The sequence below is a fragment of the Patella vulgata genome, chromosome 2 (genome assembly GCF_932274485.2).
Source record: "Patella vulgata chromosome 2, xgPatVulg1.2, whole genome shotgun sequence".
NCBI lineage: Eukaryota > Metazoa > Mollusca > Gastropoda > Patellidae > Patella > Patella vulgata.
In genome coordinates, this window is record NC_065880.2 from 51,835,400 (window position 1) to 51,851,828 (window position 16,429).

The 16,429-nt window shown below is 33.8% G+C and overlaps 1 protein-coding gene across 1 annotated transcript; it reads left to right on the top strand.

Annotated features, from left to right (window-relative positions):
* The first annotated feature begins 745 nt into the window (after nt 1–745).
* On the top strand, nt 746–14,186 carry LOC126809695 (inositol polyphosphate multikinase). The gene is made up of 6 exons (XM_050534422.2): nt 746–861; nt 2,027–2,144; nt 4,015–4,188; nt 5,254–5,426; nt 8,334–8,418; nt 9,668–14,186. The coding sequence occupies exons 2-6, from the start codon at nt 2,033–2,035 to the stop codon at nt 10,021–10,023; spliced, it is 900 nt and encodes a 299-aa protein (XP_050390379.1). The 5' UTR covers nt 746–861; nt 2,027–2,032; the 3' UTR covers nt 10,024–14,186.
* The last annotated feature ends 2,243 nt before the right edge of the window (nt 14,187–16,429 follow it).

Sequence of the window (16,429 nt, forward strand, 5' to 3'; positions counted from 1 at the left end):
CAAACCTGTTTTCCTGCTATTCTTAATCCTTGGGGTTCAGCAATTCCATAGAGGTCCAACCTGAATTCCAATCTACCAATCAATCAGACTGTATAGCATTAGCAGCTGCATTCTCTGGACACCAGAAATTTAACTTTCCCAAAATTTGATGAAACAATTAATGTTGATGATGCCAGAAATAATGTCGCGCATAAAACAGAGTGACCACCTGGGTCCGTGAGAGGGAGGAGGGGGGGGGGGCGATGGGTAATGCCGAGTAATGTTTAAAAAGAAATTAATAACTAAAATAAAGCTGTTAATCTAATCGTAAAGGAGAAATGTTTTAATTCATATCTTCAATTTAGTACTCGCCCGTCTCGCCGTATTCTGTTTTATTATTGGCAGGTATATAAAGGTCGTCGGATTACGGCATATTATTTTGCCAATTTGAATTAGAAAATAGAAGGCAAGATATTTTAATTTATTCTTTCATTTTCAATAATCAGTCACTGTAGGCTACTCGTCTGCCCGAAAAATCTGATTGACCGAAGCCTGAAATAATATTTAACTATTAACAATGGCGATTGAAAATGTATGGATTGTTTGAGATACTTGAAAACCGGATTATATGGAGCAAAATTCTGAAGATTTTATTTTTCATATGAAAATCCGGTCACTGGCCAGCCACAGCCTTGTTCTGGAAACATTTTGATATACGCCTGGATTATCAAGACTACTACTAAAATATCACGTGAAAATCACATGACTTTAAACATGGCGTAGTATTTTTGCTCGCTTACTTGCACTGCACTGCTAGAAGTGCTTCCTTTTCTTTAGTCAGCCATACCATTACTCAAAACACTAGTTAATTTCTAATGTTCTGTAAGTATTGTGTATGGTAACCTTTAGATTATAAGAGGAATGTAGATAAGTAAATGAATCGTTAGATTAGAAATAATTATTTACACACTCTTGTCTGTTAACTAATGTTACTTTACTGTTTAACTGTAGTGAAAGAGTAGGGTTAATTTTGTAACCGATGGACGTTGTGACTCGGGGTTTTGTATGTAGTTATATCTAACAATACCTAACCGGAATCAATCTGAGATAATTTGACTAAAAATTATCTGTATTTGTCTTTCAAACAATGATTGATAATTGTTATTTATTCAATTACTGTACCAAAACTAGATAGTAGATGTGCCAGGTCCATGGACTTAACAAAACAATATTAATTACCCATAACAACCTGTATGTTTGAATAAAACAACACATTTTTATGATATTTTTATATGTATAGGTAGTATTCCGTAAACATAGCTCTTTTTATCCCCCCGCCTTTTGAAGACAGCAGGGGACTATTAAAATGGGTTTGTCCGTCTGTCTGTCACACTTTTTTGGAGTTCGAAAATGAGCATTTTCTGCTTGTCTAAGCAGAGATAAGCAATTTGATTGGTTGATGCTTTGGGACAGGATAACTTTAGTTGTAATTAAGTGAGAGTGATGAAACTTGGTGTATAGTTTTATTATATCATTACTTTGACTAAGTTCGATAATGAACATTTTCTTGTCTGGGTCAGCAGAGTGCAAAGCAATTTGATTGGTTGAGACTTTGGAACACAATAACTCACCTTCTAATTGAGGTAGAATGTTCAAACTTGATGATTAACATTTCGAGCTAAAGCTAAGCAGAGCTAAGCAATTTTATTGGTCGATGCTTTGGGACAAGGTAACTTTGATTCTATCTGATAGAGAGTGACGAAACTTAGTGTATAGTTGATAATCAGTTTGATTGCTTGATACATTCAAAAAAAATAAATGTGCAATTCATTAATATGTGTCAACTATTTATTTTGGGATTTCAGCGGGGGACATCAGCCTCACTGTTGGCTTGTTTTTTTTGTTTTTTTTTAATATTTATAAAACAAACCAACCTATATAGCCTTATAATAGCAATTGCCCTGCCCGTACCTTCCAAAATTGCAATGTCGCTGGATTTTGGTGACTTAAGTCTTCTTGTTTATAATTATAGATGTTTTTATTTTAGGCAATCATGGAAGATGGACTTGAAAATGATTTCAAAAAGGCAGGTATTGTAGCTGAACCATTGTCAACTCAGGTAGCTGGTTGTCATACTGGAAATGCCGGACCATCAAATAAAACAGGTGGAGAGAATGTATTTCATACACAATTCATCAATTTAATTTTTAAGATGTCACTTTTTTTGGCTAAGTGCCCCAAATAGCTTATGATGTCATTACAATCATAAGTATCATATATGATGGAATCACACTCTTGCAGTCAACAGAATTGCCACTGAAATGAGGTGGATATTGCATGCATTGTCCAAAATTTTATACAACACAACAACATAAAATATGGACATCAATAAACTAAACTTGGACACAAAAACAAAATTCCCTCCTCGACGGTCGAGAGCAAGACATTAAGTAATATATTGATACTTGTTCCTGAAGCAATGACCACAAGTTTTACAACATCTAGAACTGCTTTGCAATTCCCAAACTTATAGCTACGTTACCCCCCTTTACCGCAGACATGTGAACAGTAACATCCTATCAGAGGTTGTGGCACAAACACACGCAAATCAAACATGTGACCTGCACAGAAACCTTTCCATTGAACGAGGCTTGAACTTTGCCACTCGATTATGACAGGTAGACATTTTAGCTGTTGGCTACTCTGATAATGGATAATCATTTATAAATTGTGTTTCTATCATGTTTGACTTTTATGATACATTTTGCATGACCACATCTTTTCACTCCTGTACTCTTTTACTCAAGGAAATTAGAACCACTTGTAATAGTCTTCTGACGGAAATGTATCTTGAATCGTTTGGACTGTAAACGATAGTAGAGGGACTCTATCAAAAAGTCACTTTAAATTATTTACACATAATGGGTTGAAAATTGGTAAAAACACAAAATAAAAAGCTCTGTGTATATTAATAGTCACCTTAAAATTAGTAAAAACACAAAACTAAAAAAAAAATCCTTGTATATCAAAAAGTCACTTTAAAACACAATTATAAAATCGCTGTCATTAGAAGAGAGGGCGAATCATCTTCTCCCTTTGTCATAATAAAAAGACAAGTTAAAACAGGAGGTCCAGCTGGCCGATGTTTGGCATCATCAGTGCCAATCATCATCAGTGCGGATAGAAAAAAACCTGTGGGGGAAAAAGAATCCGCTTGCTTTATGCGAGAAGAGAGGGCAGGACATTATAAAACAAATTCTAAATTGGATCTTAAAATAAATTACAAAACAAATTATTCAATAGTCAATTGTTTTATTTAATTAGGGGATTAAGGAATCGGTTAGGCGTTAATGACTTCACACGTCGGCTGATATAGGTAATTCAGGAATAAAAATTTTGAATATGCATTTGGTCACTGTCGTCTGAGGGGATTAAGAGTTTTTTCGATAATTGGCAAAGTCGTTTTTACGGGAGGTCTCTTTTTGCTACTTTGAGTGAAGATAGCTGAATTAATTTTAATCAGATTGGTGTGAACTTGCTGTAAAGTGGAAATAGTAACCATTGGCTATATACGTGCCAAAAAGTTTTTTTGTCCATCTTATGTGTCCTTTAAAATACAGACACTATCCCACACATGCATTTCAATGATATACATTTGGCACATTGCCCATACCATTATTTAAAATAATGGTACACCAACATCAAAGAATGACATCACATCTGTATTTTAATTCATATTAAATACCAGCATCAACACAGACGCAGAAGAGTGGACAACGTTAAGCTGTAACAAATCTGTGTCTTCAAAATCCTGATGCTACACCATGACCCTTTGCATATGATCAGAACCTATAATCCTAAACTCACAAGATGGCAAATACTACCATTCTTAACACCAAACATCTTGCAAGTAAATAAATATGGCTGGATTCAGATGAGGCCTATTAATGATTTTTGATTGTGTAGCCCAGTAATGTTTCTAGAATACAACTAAAGCATAAATTTCTGATCATATTAACCCTTTACTTGTTCTAGAAATGTTGGATATTGGAAATGGATATGTTTTGAAGCTGACACAAGCCCCACCAAGGGGACCAAGGGAAATTGGATTCTATGAAAAAGTCTTTGATGAAAAAACAAAAGAAAAAGACCTTTTAGCATTACGACCACACTTACCTCAATTTTATGGCAGCCATGTTTATAATAGTTGTGAGTAAAATTACATTTTGAATGTCAAGATTTAAACATTATAATTTGAAAAGAGGTAAACTTACGTATTGTTTGTTTTGCTCATTAATTTTTCAGAATGTATTTTTCATTACTTACTGTCCATTTATCATACATATTGAGGCCTAAGTAAATTCTTAATTTTTTTCTGTCAACTTCTTTTTCCGCCGTTTAATTGTATGTTGACACCCCTCAGTGTTCCCAAATTCCGCCTAACCATTTGATCAAGAAATAACAACCGCTCCCTTAGTCAAGCTAGCACATAACTAGCTGGCAAACAAAAGTTAGGTTGCCAGTTAGTAGTACATTTTTGCCCAGTTCTTGGCCCTTGGGTATTTTTTGACTAATCCATTATTTTTTCTAGTAAGATTGGGTGTCTATATTTTCCATATTAGGGACCGTACAATATAAATACATTTATATTTTCATAAAATTTTGTCATTTCTCATATTTAATTATCATAAATTGGAAAAATATCATAAAAAGAATACAAAATTTCACTATTTCTCTGGTTTTGAATGAGAAAATCATCCAGGTATTTTATTACCCCCAGCTTTTACACTCTTTCATTTTCTATTTGACGATGTTCAGTTAATGTTATGATGGTATATGTATATGAAATTAAATTAAATAAAATTTGGGTTTAAGATCCTACAGTTCTGCTCTGATTGGGCTAATGAAGATGGGCATACGCCATAAAATTCCACGAGAAACTTTCATAAAATATAAATTTATGACAAAAATCTGTAAGGTCCCTGATATATACCAAATTTGCCATATCTTTACTGGAAATAACCACCTGATGATTATTTTCGTGACAATGTATCTTTAAATATTCACAATCCAGTTGCTTTACATGATGCCGATTTCCTTGTGGATGTTAAAATACATTACTCACTAAATTGGAACATTAATTACCGAGAAAAATGCTTCTTGGCTTTTAACGGATCAAAATAAGTTCAGTAAACTATGGTGTAAATGACTAACTTAGCTGTTTTGACTATGTGTGAGGAAGCCATCATACAGTTTGCTATTATTATATTTCAGTTACTTATTTAAAATTAGAGAATATTACCTCCAGTTTTCGAAAACCATCAGTGATGGATGTAAAGATTGGTGCCATTTCCTGGGATCCGGAAGCCACAGAAGCTAAAATTAATCAAGAGAAAAGTAAATTTCCTCCAGCACAAAAAGTTGGCTTTAGATTTGCTGGAATGAGAGTATGTCTGATATTTGTCATTTTATCCTCTCCCCCCCCCCCCCTCCTTGGGTTTACTGATAATATTATGACAGATTATGCATTTTAAAGATAGATGTGTAATTCTTGCACCTGTTCACTACCGGTACCACCTCCAGTCCAGGATGATTTGCAATTCTCAGATTCTTCATATTTTAATGTGAATGATTTACTACACACTACAGTTCTTGTTGAAATATTTTCAATATTCGTTAGATTGCATATTTGGCTATAAGAAAGAACCCTATCAAATTTGAAAATTTTTCTATCACAAATTTTAGAATTATCTCCCAATTCATATTCAGATTTATGAAATCTTGTGAACATGATAGAGGAGAAAGTTCTTGGTACAATTATCAAAACTCAGTGGATTGTTCATTAGGGTATAAGCTCAAAAAGGTTTTGGAACCACTGGGATAGACAGTGGCGAGGGGGTGACAGCCCCAGGCATCCATTTCATAAGGACATCCATTCAAAGTGTGTAATTGAATTATATTTCATAAAATTATCGCTAATAGCTTTGTTGTACAAACTGCACTACTTGATTTGAATAATAAGAAACATTTAAAAGTTTGTTGGAGGGGCAAAGCTGGGGCAAAGTCCAAGGTTAAGGGGGACAAATGCGCAAGTTTCAATTAGGGGTATTGTGGGCCTCCCCTAGAAATATTTAAAAAACAGACTGCTGGAAATGCAGTCTGGCAGTATTTCAAACACTGATCGTGGAGATAAATAAAGCTCACCAGATACCATGAGTCACCAAATCACTAGTTTATCTCACCAGAGAGGAACGTGTCAAATGAACGGAGTGAGTGAATCGAATGAATATTTTTGCCATAATATTTTAAGAAATAGAGTGCCGGTAATGCAGCCTGGCAGTATTTCAGACACTGGTCGTCGAGATAAATAGAGCTGACCAGAAACTGTCGGTCGCCAAATCACTAGCTTATTCGAACTGAGAAGAAGGTGTCAAAGAACGGAGTGAGTGAATCATAGAGAATGAATATTCTTGCCATGTTGAACCTATACCCCAAAACTTTGAGAATCGTAAAAAAGCACTTCTCAAATGGTTCATGTGTTATTGTTTCTAGTAGGTTTACAGCAGGATGGGTTCGGTAAGAAATCACTCTGACTCTACAACATGCAAGTTTATGACTGAGTGGGAATGTGGGATTGATCACTGTAGAAGGTATTGATTACCGAAACATATCACAAATATTTTTTTATACGCCCACATTTTCATGTGGACGTATATTGTCATCGCTCTGTCTGTCCGGACATCCGTCCGTCTAGAATTGTTTGTGGACACTCTACAGGTCACAATTCTTATCCGATTTTGACGAAACTTGAAATACAGGTTTATCTCCAAAAGATTTCGGTTGCTTTCTATATTGGCATTTATCGGACCGAAACTTCATGGATTATGGCCCCTGATTGTACGAAAAAGCACGTTTTTAGCATGTGGACCCTATAGAGGTCACAATTTTTATCTGATTTTGTTGAAACTTAAAATGTAAGTTTATAACCCAAAGATCTCGGTTCATTTCGATATTCGCGCATATCGGATTGTGGTTGAGTTTGAATTTCGTAAAAATCAGACCAAAACTGACAGACAAAATGGACGCCTCTCGTACTCTAGAGGTCATAATTTTGATCTGATTTTGATGAAACTAGAAATTCATGTTTATTACCCATAGTTCTTGGTTCCTTTCGATATTCGGGCATATCGGATAGTAACTTCTTGAATTATGGCCCCCGAGTGTATAAAAAAATCATGTTTTTAGCTTGTCCCTCTAGAGGTCACAATTATTATCCGATTTAAAAAAACCTTCGAATATATCATTGTTACACCGTAATGTTTATTGAGTTTGAATTTTGTGAAAGTCGAGCCAAAACTGCCGGACAAAATCGCCGCCCCTCGTATGCAAATAGTGTATAGCATCTGGTATATCAAGCTTGTGGACGTGGGTGGGTCCGGGTGGGTCCGCCCCCCCCCCCCCCCAATTGTTTTTCTGGTCCTCTGTCTGCCTGGGTTAGGGTTAGGGTTAGTTTTCGGTTTATAGTATAGCCCTTCTCCGGATTACCTATTTAGGGTGTTTTCCGGTATTTAGTGTTTTTCTGGTGTTTTCCGGTATTCAGTATAAATGGTGTTTTCCGGTAGTTTTCCAGTGTTTTTTGGTGTTTTCCGGTATATAGTATCCAAACGTAACTTCCTGGATAATGGCTCCTGATTGTTTTATCTTGCAGATTCTCTAGAGGTCACAATTTTTTTTCCGATTTTAAAAATCGTTTAGATATTTCACCATTCCACCATAATGAAGGTTGAATTCGAATTTCGGGAAAATCGAATTGAAACTGCCCGACAAAATGGCCGCTCTTTGTACGCAAATTGTGTAAGAGTATGCAATACGAAGGTTGTGGACCCTCTAGAGGTCACAATTTTTATCCAATTCTGATGAAACTTAAAACATATCTTTATATCCCAAAGATCTCAGTCCCTTTTGATATTTGCACATTTCATACCATAACTTTCTGGATTATTGCCCCTGATTGTACAAAAAATTGTTTTTGTTTTTAGCTTGTTCTCTATCCATCTCTTGCAAAATGTGGGCGTATCCTGCCTGGCAGCCGCTGGGTTGTTTTTTTTCAATTATTGGGGGGGGGTGTAAACAGAGGACAGACCAGATTTATGGGAGGGCAAATGCCCCTTCTTGGCGCTGCCACTGTCTGCCTTTCTCGCATTTCTGAGTACCAGGCCCTATACCTAAATCTTAGGGGCATACAATGAATGGGTTTTCCCTGCAATCACCAAAACTCTGCAGTGGGTGATAACTGATAACAACACTAGGTTATAGAGTTGAATTGTGTTTAAGCTCCATGGTTTATTTTATAGGTCTATAACCAGGAAAGTGATTCATTTGAAGTATTAAATAACTACTATTGTTATAGTTTAACAGAAGAAACTATTTTAAGTCATGGTAAGTACCATATAAATATTTTATAAATTAGAGAGAGAGAAATATAGTTAAGCTATGGAATGTTTAAAACTATGGAGGAAGAACCCCACTGAAATTCAAAGTGATTTTATTGTATATTTCATGGAATACTTGCGCAGGGATACACTCTCTTGAACCATTTAATAACTGGAGCGGTATTCAATGGTCATTGAGTTCTATTTTTATTCTACAACTACATGTAAATCTCAAAATACACTGTACTAAAAAAAACCATCACCAATAATGTTAAAATTCATCATAGGTTCCGCCTTTTTTTCTTTCTTTTTTTTACAAAAATTGTGGTTGCCTAGTGGTGACGTCATTACAGTTTGACATAATTCTGAAAGTGACGTCATTCTTGACAAAGGTAGTATGTGTCCAAGACATTGAATACAACCATAGGTTATTCAATGGCTGTATTCAATGATATTTGCTTGTATTTGTATGTAGTTATAGAATAAATATAGTTAAGCAATGGAATGTTTAAAACTATGGAGGAAGAACCCCACTGAAATTCCAAGTGATTTTATTGTATATTACAATGTTATTCACTGGTAATATTTTCAAATTTATGAAATACTGTAAATGTGATACAGGAAAACTGGTTCTTAATGGAATTTTAAAAACTTTGTGGGATTGTTCATCGGGGCATAAGGAAGAACCCTACTGAATGTCAAAATCTTAAGATGGTAAATTTCAAAGTGATTTGCAGAATTATTTTTTGCGGCACATTTGTAGGGCTTAGTGCAGAGTACATAATAGATTATTTAAAACTTGCTCTGTAGGATTTGTTTATAATGATTTTAGAATAAGCACAGTTGACTTTGCAACTAATGGCCTGACAATCAACGGTCTATATGAGGAGTTCACATAGGTAAAAAGAATTTGTCATAATTTATGTATATATTCATTATTGAATATGTTTTTGTTAATGGGCCATATAGACATAACAATCTCCTCATTACTCCTAAAGTGTCAAATTCATAAGTTTGGCAATGTGACATATTACAATATCGCCATATAAATGTCAGTGAACAGGAGTGTTTTTGTTAGTATATGACTAACTGGGCAATTTATTCGCCAAAATTGACATTCATATAATCAGAAAAATTTGAGTAACATGCAAAAGAAATTGAATTACCTCAAAATGTATAGATTAAAGGCTTTTAAGGCGACAGATCCTTAATATTGATGAATATCATCAATTTATTATAATTTGTGCTCATTTCAGGGTTTGAAAGATTTTTCAGACAAGGCAAAGATATTCAGAAAAATGCCATACAAGTAATACTGTCAAAGTTAAAAGACATAGAACAGTGGTTTGTGTCACAGCGAACATTTTCTTTCTTTTCAACCTCATTGTTATTAGTCTATGAATCTTCAGTTAATTCCATTGAAACTCCACAACTTATGTCATATGAAAGTGAGAACAAAATAAACAAAAGACCACAAGATCACCCTGTTATTGCTGATGTTCGTATGATTGATTTTGCCCACGTCTTTTCTTCAAACAGCCAAGATGAAAATTACCTCCATGGACTAAGAAGTGTTATATTCTATCTCAATTCGTTATTACATTCTGTTTGATGTTAAACTTCCTTTTTATACGCCCACTCGTGCACAGTAGGTTGTGGGTGGTCTCAAGGCTAAAGTTAATATCCAATTGACTTTAAGTTTATATACAGCATATTAGGTAATGAGACAAAAAAGTCCTGTTGATTTTCAATGATTTCTGATAATTACTGCCAGGGTGATGGTCTTTGATACTTTGAAAAATATTATGGATGTCCAAGAAACTAAACCTATCATCCAATTAACTTTAAAATATACACAACATTTAAGGTCATCAGATGAAGAATCTTATTGATTTTGAATGATTACCCTAAAATTGATACTTTGAAAAATATTGTGGACGTTCTGTAGCCTACAGTTATCATGTGATTGACTTTAAATTTATACACAGTGTATAAGGTGAAGAATCCTATTGATTTTATTATTATTACTGTCAGAGTTATGACCCATGATCACTTTGAAGTGAACACTCTATAGAGGCTTATCGTCCGATTTATACACAGTGATTATGTTCATGATATCATGAACAGCTAAATTCATCATGTTTTGTATAATAAAGGTTAACTACAGAAAGAACTAGAAGCTAAACCAATTCTAATGATGTCTGATAATTATTAATTAGTTGTTACTCTTAATCAGTGTTTAGTGCCTTGTAATTAATCTAAATGATTTCATCAACTGACAAACGAAAATATTCCACAACATTTTTATACGCCCATATTTTCATGTGGAGGTATATTGTTATCGCCCCTGTCCATCCGTTCACATTTTGTTTGTGGACAATCTACAGGTCACAATCTTCATCTGATTTGGACAAAACTTTATAGGTTTATATCCCAAAGATCACGGTTCCTTGGCATGTATTGGTTACTTCCGGGATGATGGCTCCTGATTATATGAAAAATGGTGTTTTTAGACTATGGACCCTCTAGAGGTCACAATTTTTATCCGATTCTGATGGAATTTAAAGGACAATATTGGTGTCAGTCATTATCACATATCGGATAGAACTAGTTTAACACATTCCAACAGGGCTCACACTGTCGGTCGCCAAAGTCGCAATTTGCGATAAAAATATGAAAGTGGCGATTAAAGTTCCAATTTCATATTTTTATGTTATATTTTTAAAATGTATTAAAATAATGCCCGTAAAATAGATGGTATCTATAAACAGTCCTACCTTGTTAAAGAATAATCCTATTAATCCTATAATTCACTATTGCCAGTTGAGAAATTGGCAAAAATATCATTTTCAACTTCAAATTCAAACGTTTGAAGATAGCTATTCCATGGTGGGGAATAGGAAAACAAGGGAGGTAATTGTGTTATTATTTCCGGTGTGAAGATTTTTAAGTGTGCGAAAGATAACCTATGATCGTATAATAGTGAGTTGACAACCTATTGAGCAAAAGACATAGAAATAATTATGTTTTGACTTTCTTAGAAAATATGAAATTGTAACTTTAAAATTTGATTTTGGCGATAATTTTGGCGATAATGTTTTGCTGTACTGGCGATTCTTTTTGAGAACTGACGGAAAAAAATCTTAAAATTCTAATCGTATTTATCCTAGCTGGATTAACCATTAATTGATTGAGTGTCAATCACGTGGCTGAATACTATAAATTAATCAACTGGCTGATAATCCGGATTGCGCGTCAATGACTAATACTAATACTAGCTGGATTAACCATTAATTGATTGAGTGTCAATCACGTGGCTGAATACTATAAATTAATCAACTGGCTGATAATCCGGATTGCGCGTCAATGACTAATACTAATACTAATCCTAGCTGGATTAACCATTAATTGATTGAATGTCAATCACGTGGCTGAATACTATAAATTAATCAACTGGCTGATAATCCGGATTGCGCGTCAATGACTAATACTAATCAGTTGTCTTGGATTAATGATTAGTTGATTGATAATTGCCATGATGTATATAAAGTCTATCGCACGTCATTATTTACTCCTACTGATTAAACCAAGTGGTTATTATTTAATGTTTCGTTTCGTCTTAAAAAAAATGGTAATACATGTAATCGAAATGGCCGACAGATCCTTTCGAAGAGAATTAAATATTTTGATAGTTGAACTGTGGCTTCATATATTCATATACGGCATATACAAGCATGCCGATCGGATATCATTAGTTCAAATTATATCATAACCTGGTCGAAAACGTAAGAAAGAGTTGAATAGCGACGATTCTTATCTTATCTTATCTTATCTTATCTTATCTTATTACCGTCGCAAAAATGCTCTAAAGGTGAACGACGGGTATAATTGTAAACATCTCTTACAAATAAAACCTAAATTTAAATCGTTCTATCAGGGATTCAGATTCTGATACCTTTACGGTACCTGGAAATAACTATAGGCCTATTGTACACGCAACATATAAATTTACTGAAAATATATTGTGCAGTACGGTGTTCAAATAGACTAAATTCACCCCCTCCCCCCCCCCCCCAAAAAAGATCTTCTTAAATCCAAAGTTGTTGTATATTGTATTGTATATATCCGCAATTGTTTTAGAATGTTAATAAGCCTAGCTGAGACATAAATTCGTTGGATGTTGTCTTTTTTATCACACATTTTTGGCAGATAAAATTTCCAGTTGGCGGAAAAAAAATATGAACATTTTTTTATATAAAAATTATCATCCATTTTGGCGGAAAAAAATTGAAAGCCAGTGTGAGCCCTCAGACCAAATATAATTGTAACACAGAGATCATTGCTACGATAGATGGATAGTGCAGGTTTCAACAATCAGAAGTGACAAATGCAAAAGGAAAACACGAGTTATCCCTCTATATAACTGACTGAAGAGACGAGTGATAACAGATACATGGGCGAATTTCTGCTTACTAATAATTCCTTCGAAGACCAAAAGTTGTTGTGTGAGACTGTGTGAAATCACTAGGTAAGTCAGTTATACAGAGGGATAACTGGTGTTTTCCTTTTGCGTTGGTCAGTTCTGATTGTTGAACCCTTCATTACGCATCAATCGTAGCAATGATCTCTGTTTTAAAATTATATGAAATAAAGTTGTATTGTCATCACATTATCTGGCAGTGTATACTGTTTATAGATTTCCAACAATTTATGAATAATTGCTGTCAGAATTATGGCCCATGCTCAATTTGAGAAATCTTATAAATGCTCAAGAGGAAAAAGTTATTATCTGATCTGACTGACTTGAAATACACAGTGTTGATTTTAATGAGATGAAGAATCTTATTGATTTTCAATGATTTATATCTTGTACAGCTGAAGTTATCGGATTAACACAGCCTGCTAATCACCAACAAGACGCGTTTCTTTTGTAAATATCAACCAATAAGTATTGCAAACAATGACCAACAAGGAAAGATTTTATAGATATGCATATTCTACACATCATATCCAAAATTTGAATGATTTCATAAAAACTGATAGAATTATGGATTGAAATATTGACAAACACAGTCTTTCTAATCACTGACAAGAACCAACAAGTGCTTTGTCGGTTCTTGTCAGTGATTAGCAGGACCCTTGCCCAGTACATACTTTATATAATAATAAGTTTAAATAAATAAATAAATAATTAATAATTATTCTTTAACATTAACTGTATATCTAATGTAATTTAGTTAGTTGGCATGGTGGTTAGAACGGCCTGTTACTCATTTATTTATCTTTATTAATTTATATTGTTGAATTTAACTTTCGTGGTCTTCAAACATGTACCTTATTATGTTCTTGAAATATCACAAGTAAGTAACATAACCATATATGAAGCAAATTTATATAAGCTTTTAGCTTGTTTTTGTATCATATCTTTAAAACTGTAATGTATTATAGGATATTTTATGAATAAATATTGTTTAAACCAATAGTAAGTTAGAAAGAACTAGAGGCCAATCAAAATATTTTTTTTAGCAGTTGATCTACAAAAGTATAATATGGGATGTCAGTGGACTGACCCAATGATTTAGATAAGTGTATGTTCCATTGCCTGGCAGTTTATCCTTACTTATTATATTTAGGTCTAATTAATACTATTGAGTACTGCATTGTATATTATGTATGTCTAGAATTTAAATGGAAAAATGTTAAAGCAGTTAAAATGCCACACCAGTACCGACCCATTCTACCTCTTTGGATACATAAACTTTTATTAATTGTAAATCTCATTGTTTTTTTGTGTTTTTTTGTGGAAATACCCAGTACTAGATGGTAGAATTCCACTGTCCATATGTCCGGTGCAGAAAAGTAGATGGTTAAACCCATTTCATTTCCATATGTCCATGTCTGTCTATTGCACATACACGTGCACAGTGACTTCTCTCTGTACTTCGAATTGTTGAAGTTTCCAGTTACTACCGGTATTAATATAATTTAATTTGCAGGTTATTGCTGCATTTTTATTATCCTGGAAAATTTATTTTTTATATACAAGACATTATGAATTGATACACTTTTACTTTGCGTTTGCAGTTGCACCATTCAGTGAAAAAATATACGAACAAGATATTTTATGAAACCAAACTAAACACTAAAAAATTCTCAAAATTTTCCTTGAGGAGAAAAACCAAATATTCTCCCCCCCCCCCCCAACTGCTTGTGATCTAACTATTTTATAGTGGAATCCAGTCTCCACAAATAATTTCTACCAAGGTGATGAGCTGCACTAAGTATTGCGATTCGGGTGTTACCATACGATTCGTATCACGATTCATAACCAGCTCAATATTTATCAAGAAAACATTAAGATAAATGAATAATTGATACTTTTAGTCATGTTATGTCGAAGAAATATAACAATTTTATATCACGATATTGATGTGGGTCAAAATATGGACCAAAACAGTTTAAGAGAGTTTGTGTTGCTATTGATAATGTGTAACATGGATAATTAAGAGCGTCAGGAAGCGAATCATGAGAAGCATCTCGCGATTCAATACGCGAATGGTGAGAAGATAAATCGCGATGCATAGATTCAACGATCATTACTACTACCACTTAATGTAGTGGTTTACGTCCGCTTTATTTACAAATCACAAAAAATACAACTATCCATGATATACAAATCAGTTATGATACATGCAATCGGCAATATACAAAATATTTTATTTACAAATTACATAACTACATAGCAGCTATGGACCTAGTACATTATAAATATTCTAGTTCTATGATTATACATATTATTTTGAGTAAATCAATAGCGCTTGCCGACGTCAACTGCTGACGCCCCATAACTCAGGTTTGAGACTTAAATAAATAAAAATTTTATCCAGTCGAAAATTAAATTCCAAGCTTAAATCTAAACAGTTTACAGCAAAGTCGTAAATTTGTTATTATTGTTTTTACTACTTCACTTATGTTAATTAGTAATAAAACAAAAGTAGAATCTGGGTGTAACAGGTGGGTTTCTATAGTTTCTTCATTAATTTGTAATCATATACTTAATCTTCGTGGTAGATAGATATTACAGTCATAACAGTCCTAACACCTTAATTATAGTAATATCAATAATATAAAGAACGAACATTTTAAAAAAAATAAAAGCCAATTAGCGGTATTTGATTATGTTGTGCTCGTGTTTAAAGAAAAGTTTACACCATTATTACTACAGAAACCATTGCTTTTTTTCACTTTACATGTATGTATACCGTCGAAAATTCTGTTTAGTGTAATTTTTATGTCGTTGTCCAGGAACTGTACCGGCGGGGGGTTATTGGGTTTATTCTTCAACTGGGCTCAAAATTTTATTGATAAATATATTTTTTTTCTAACACGATTTATACTTAACAATATGATTATGATTTACCTTGCATAGTCCTATGTACAGGAACCCAATACAGAGACAAGTTGTCTTATTAAAGCATATACGAACGGCTAGCGTGATGATCGAACATGGAACCCAGTGTCTAACTCACTTTATGGTTAAAATTGATGTGTTAATTTGAATATCCCTTCGTTATCCAGTCCCATTGTAGTGCAATGTATACAATCCCAAATATCGGAGCAAGATTATTCAAGCCTACGATTTAGTTATCCAAATTCTATTTCCATTTCCCGCGCTTTCTTTATCAAATTATCACGTGATGACAGAATAAGAACGCAACGCTCGTCTTTGTGAAAATGATATAGATTCTGCATACGATATATTATTATGCCCTAAATTGTAAATTTGTTTCCGTTATTGATCAAAAATAATGGACAACTTCCTTGTTAAAATGGTTAGCATATAATAAACCCAACTGCACATTGTATATCCATTCACCTTTAACCTGAAAATTAAACTGAATACGGTTATTGTCATCAAAGGATGAACTAAAGATATTAGACATTACACGTGTGTTATGTAACCAAGTGTATTACAATGTATAGTAAAATAATGTTGTAGGCGGTACGAAGAAAGTGTT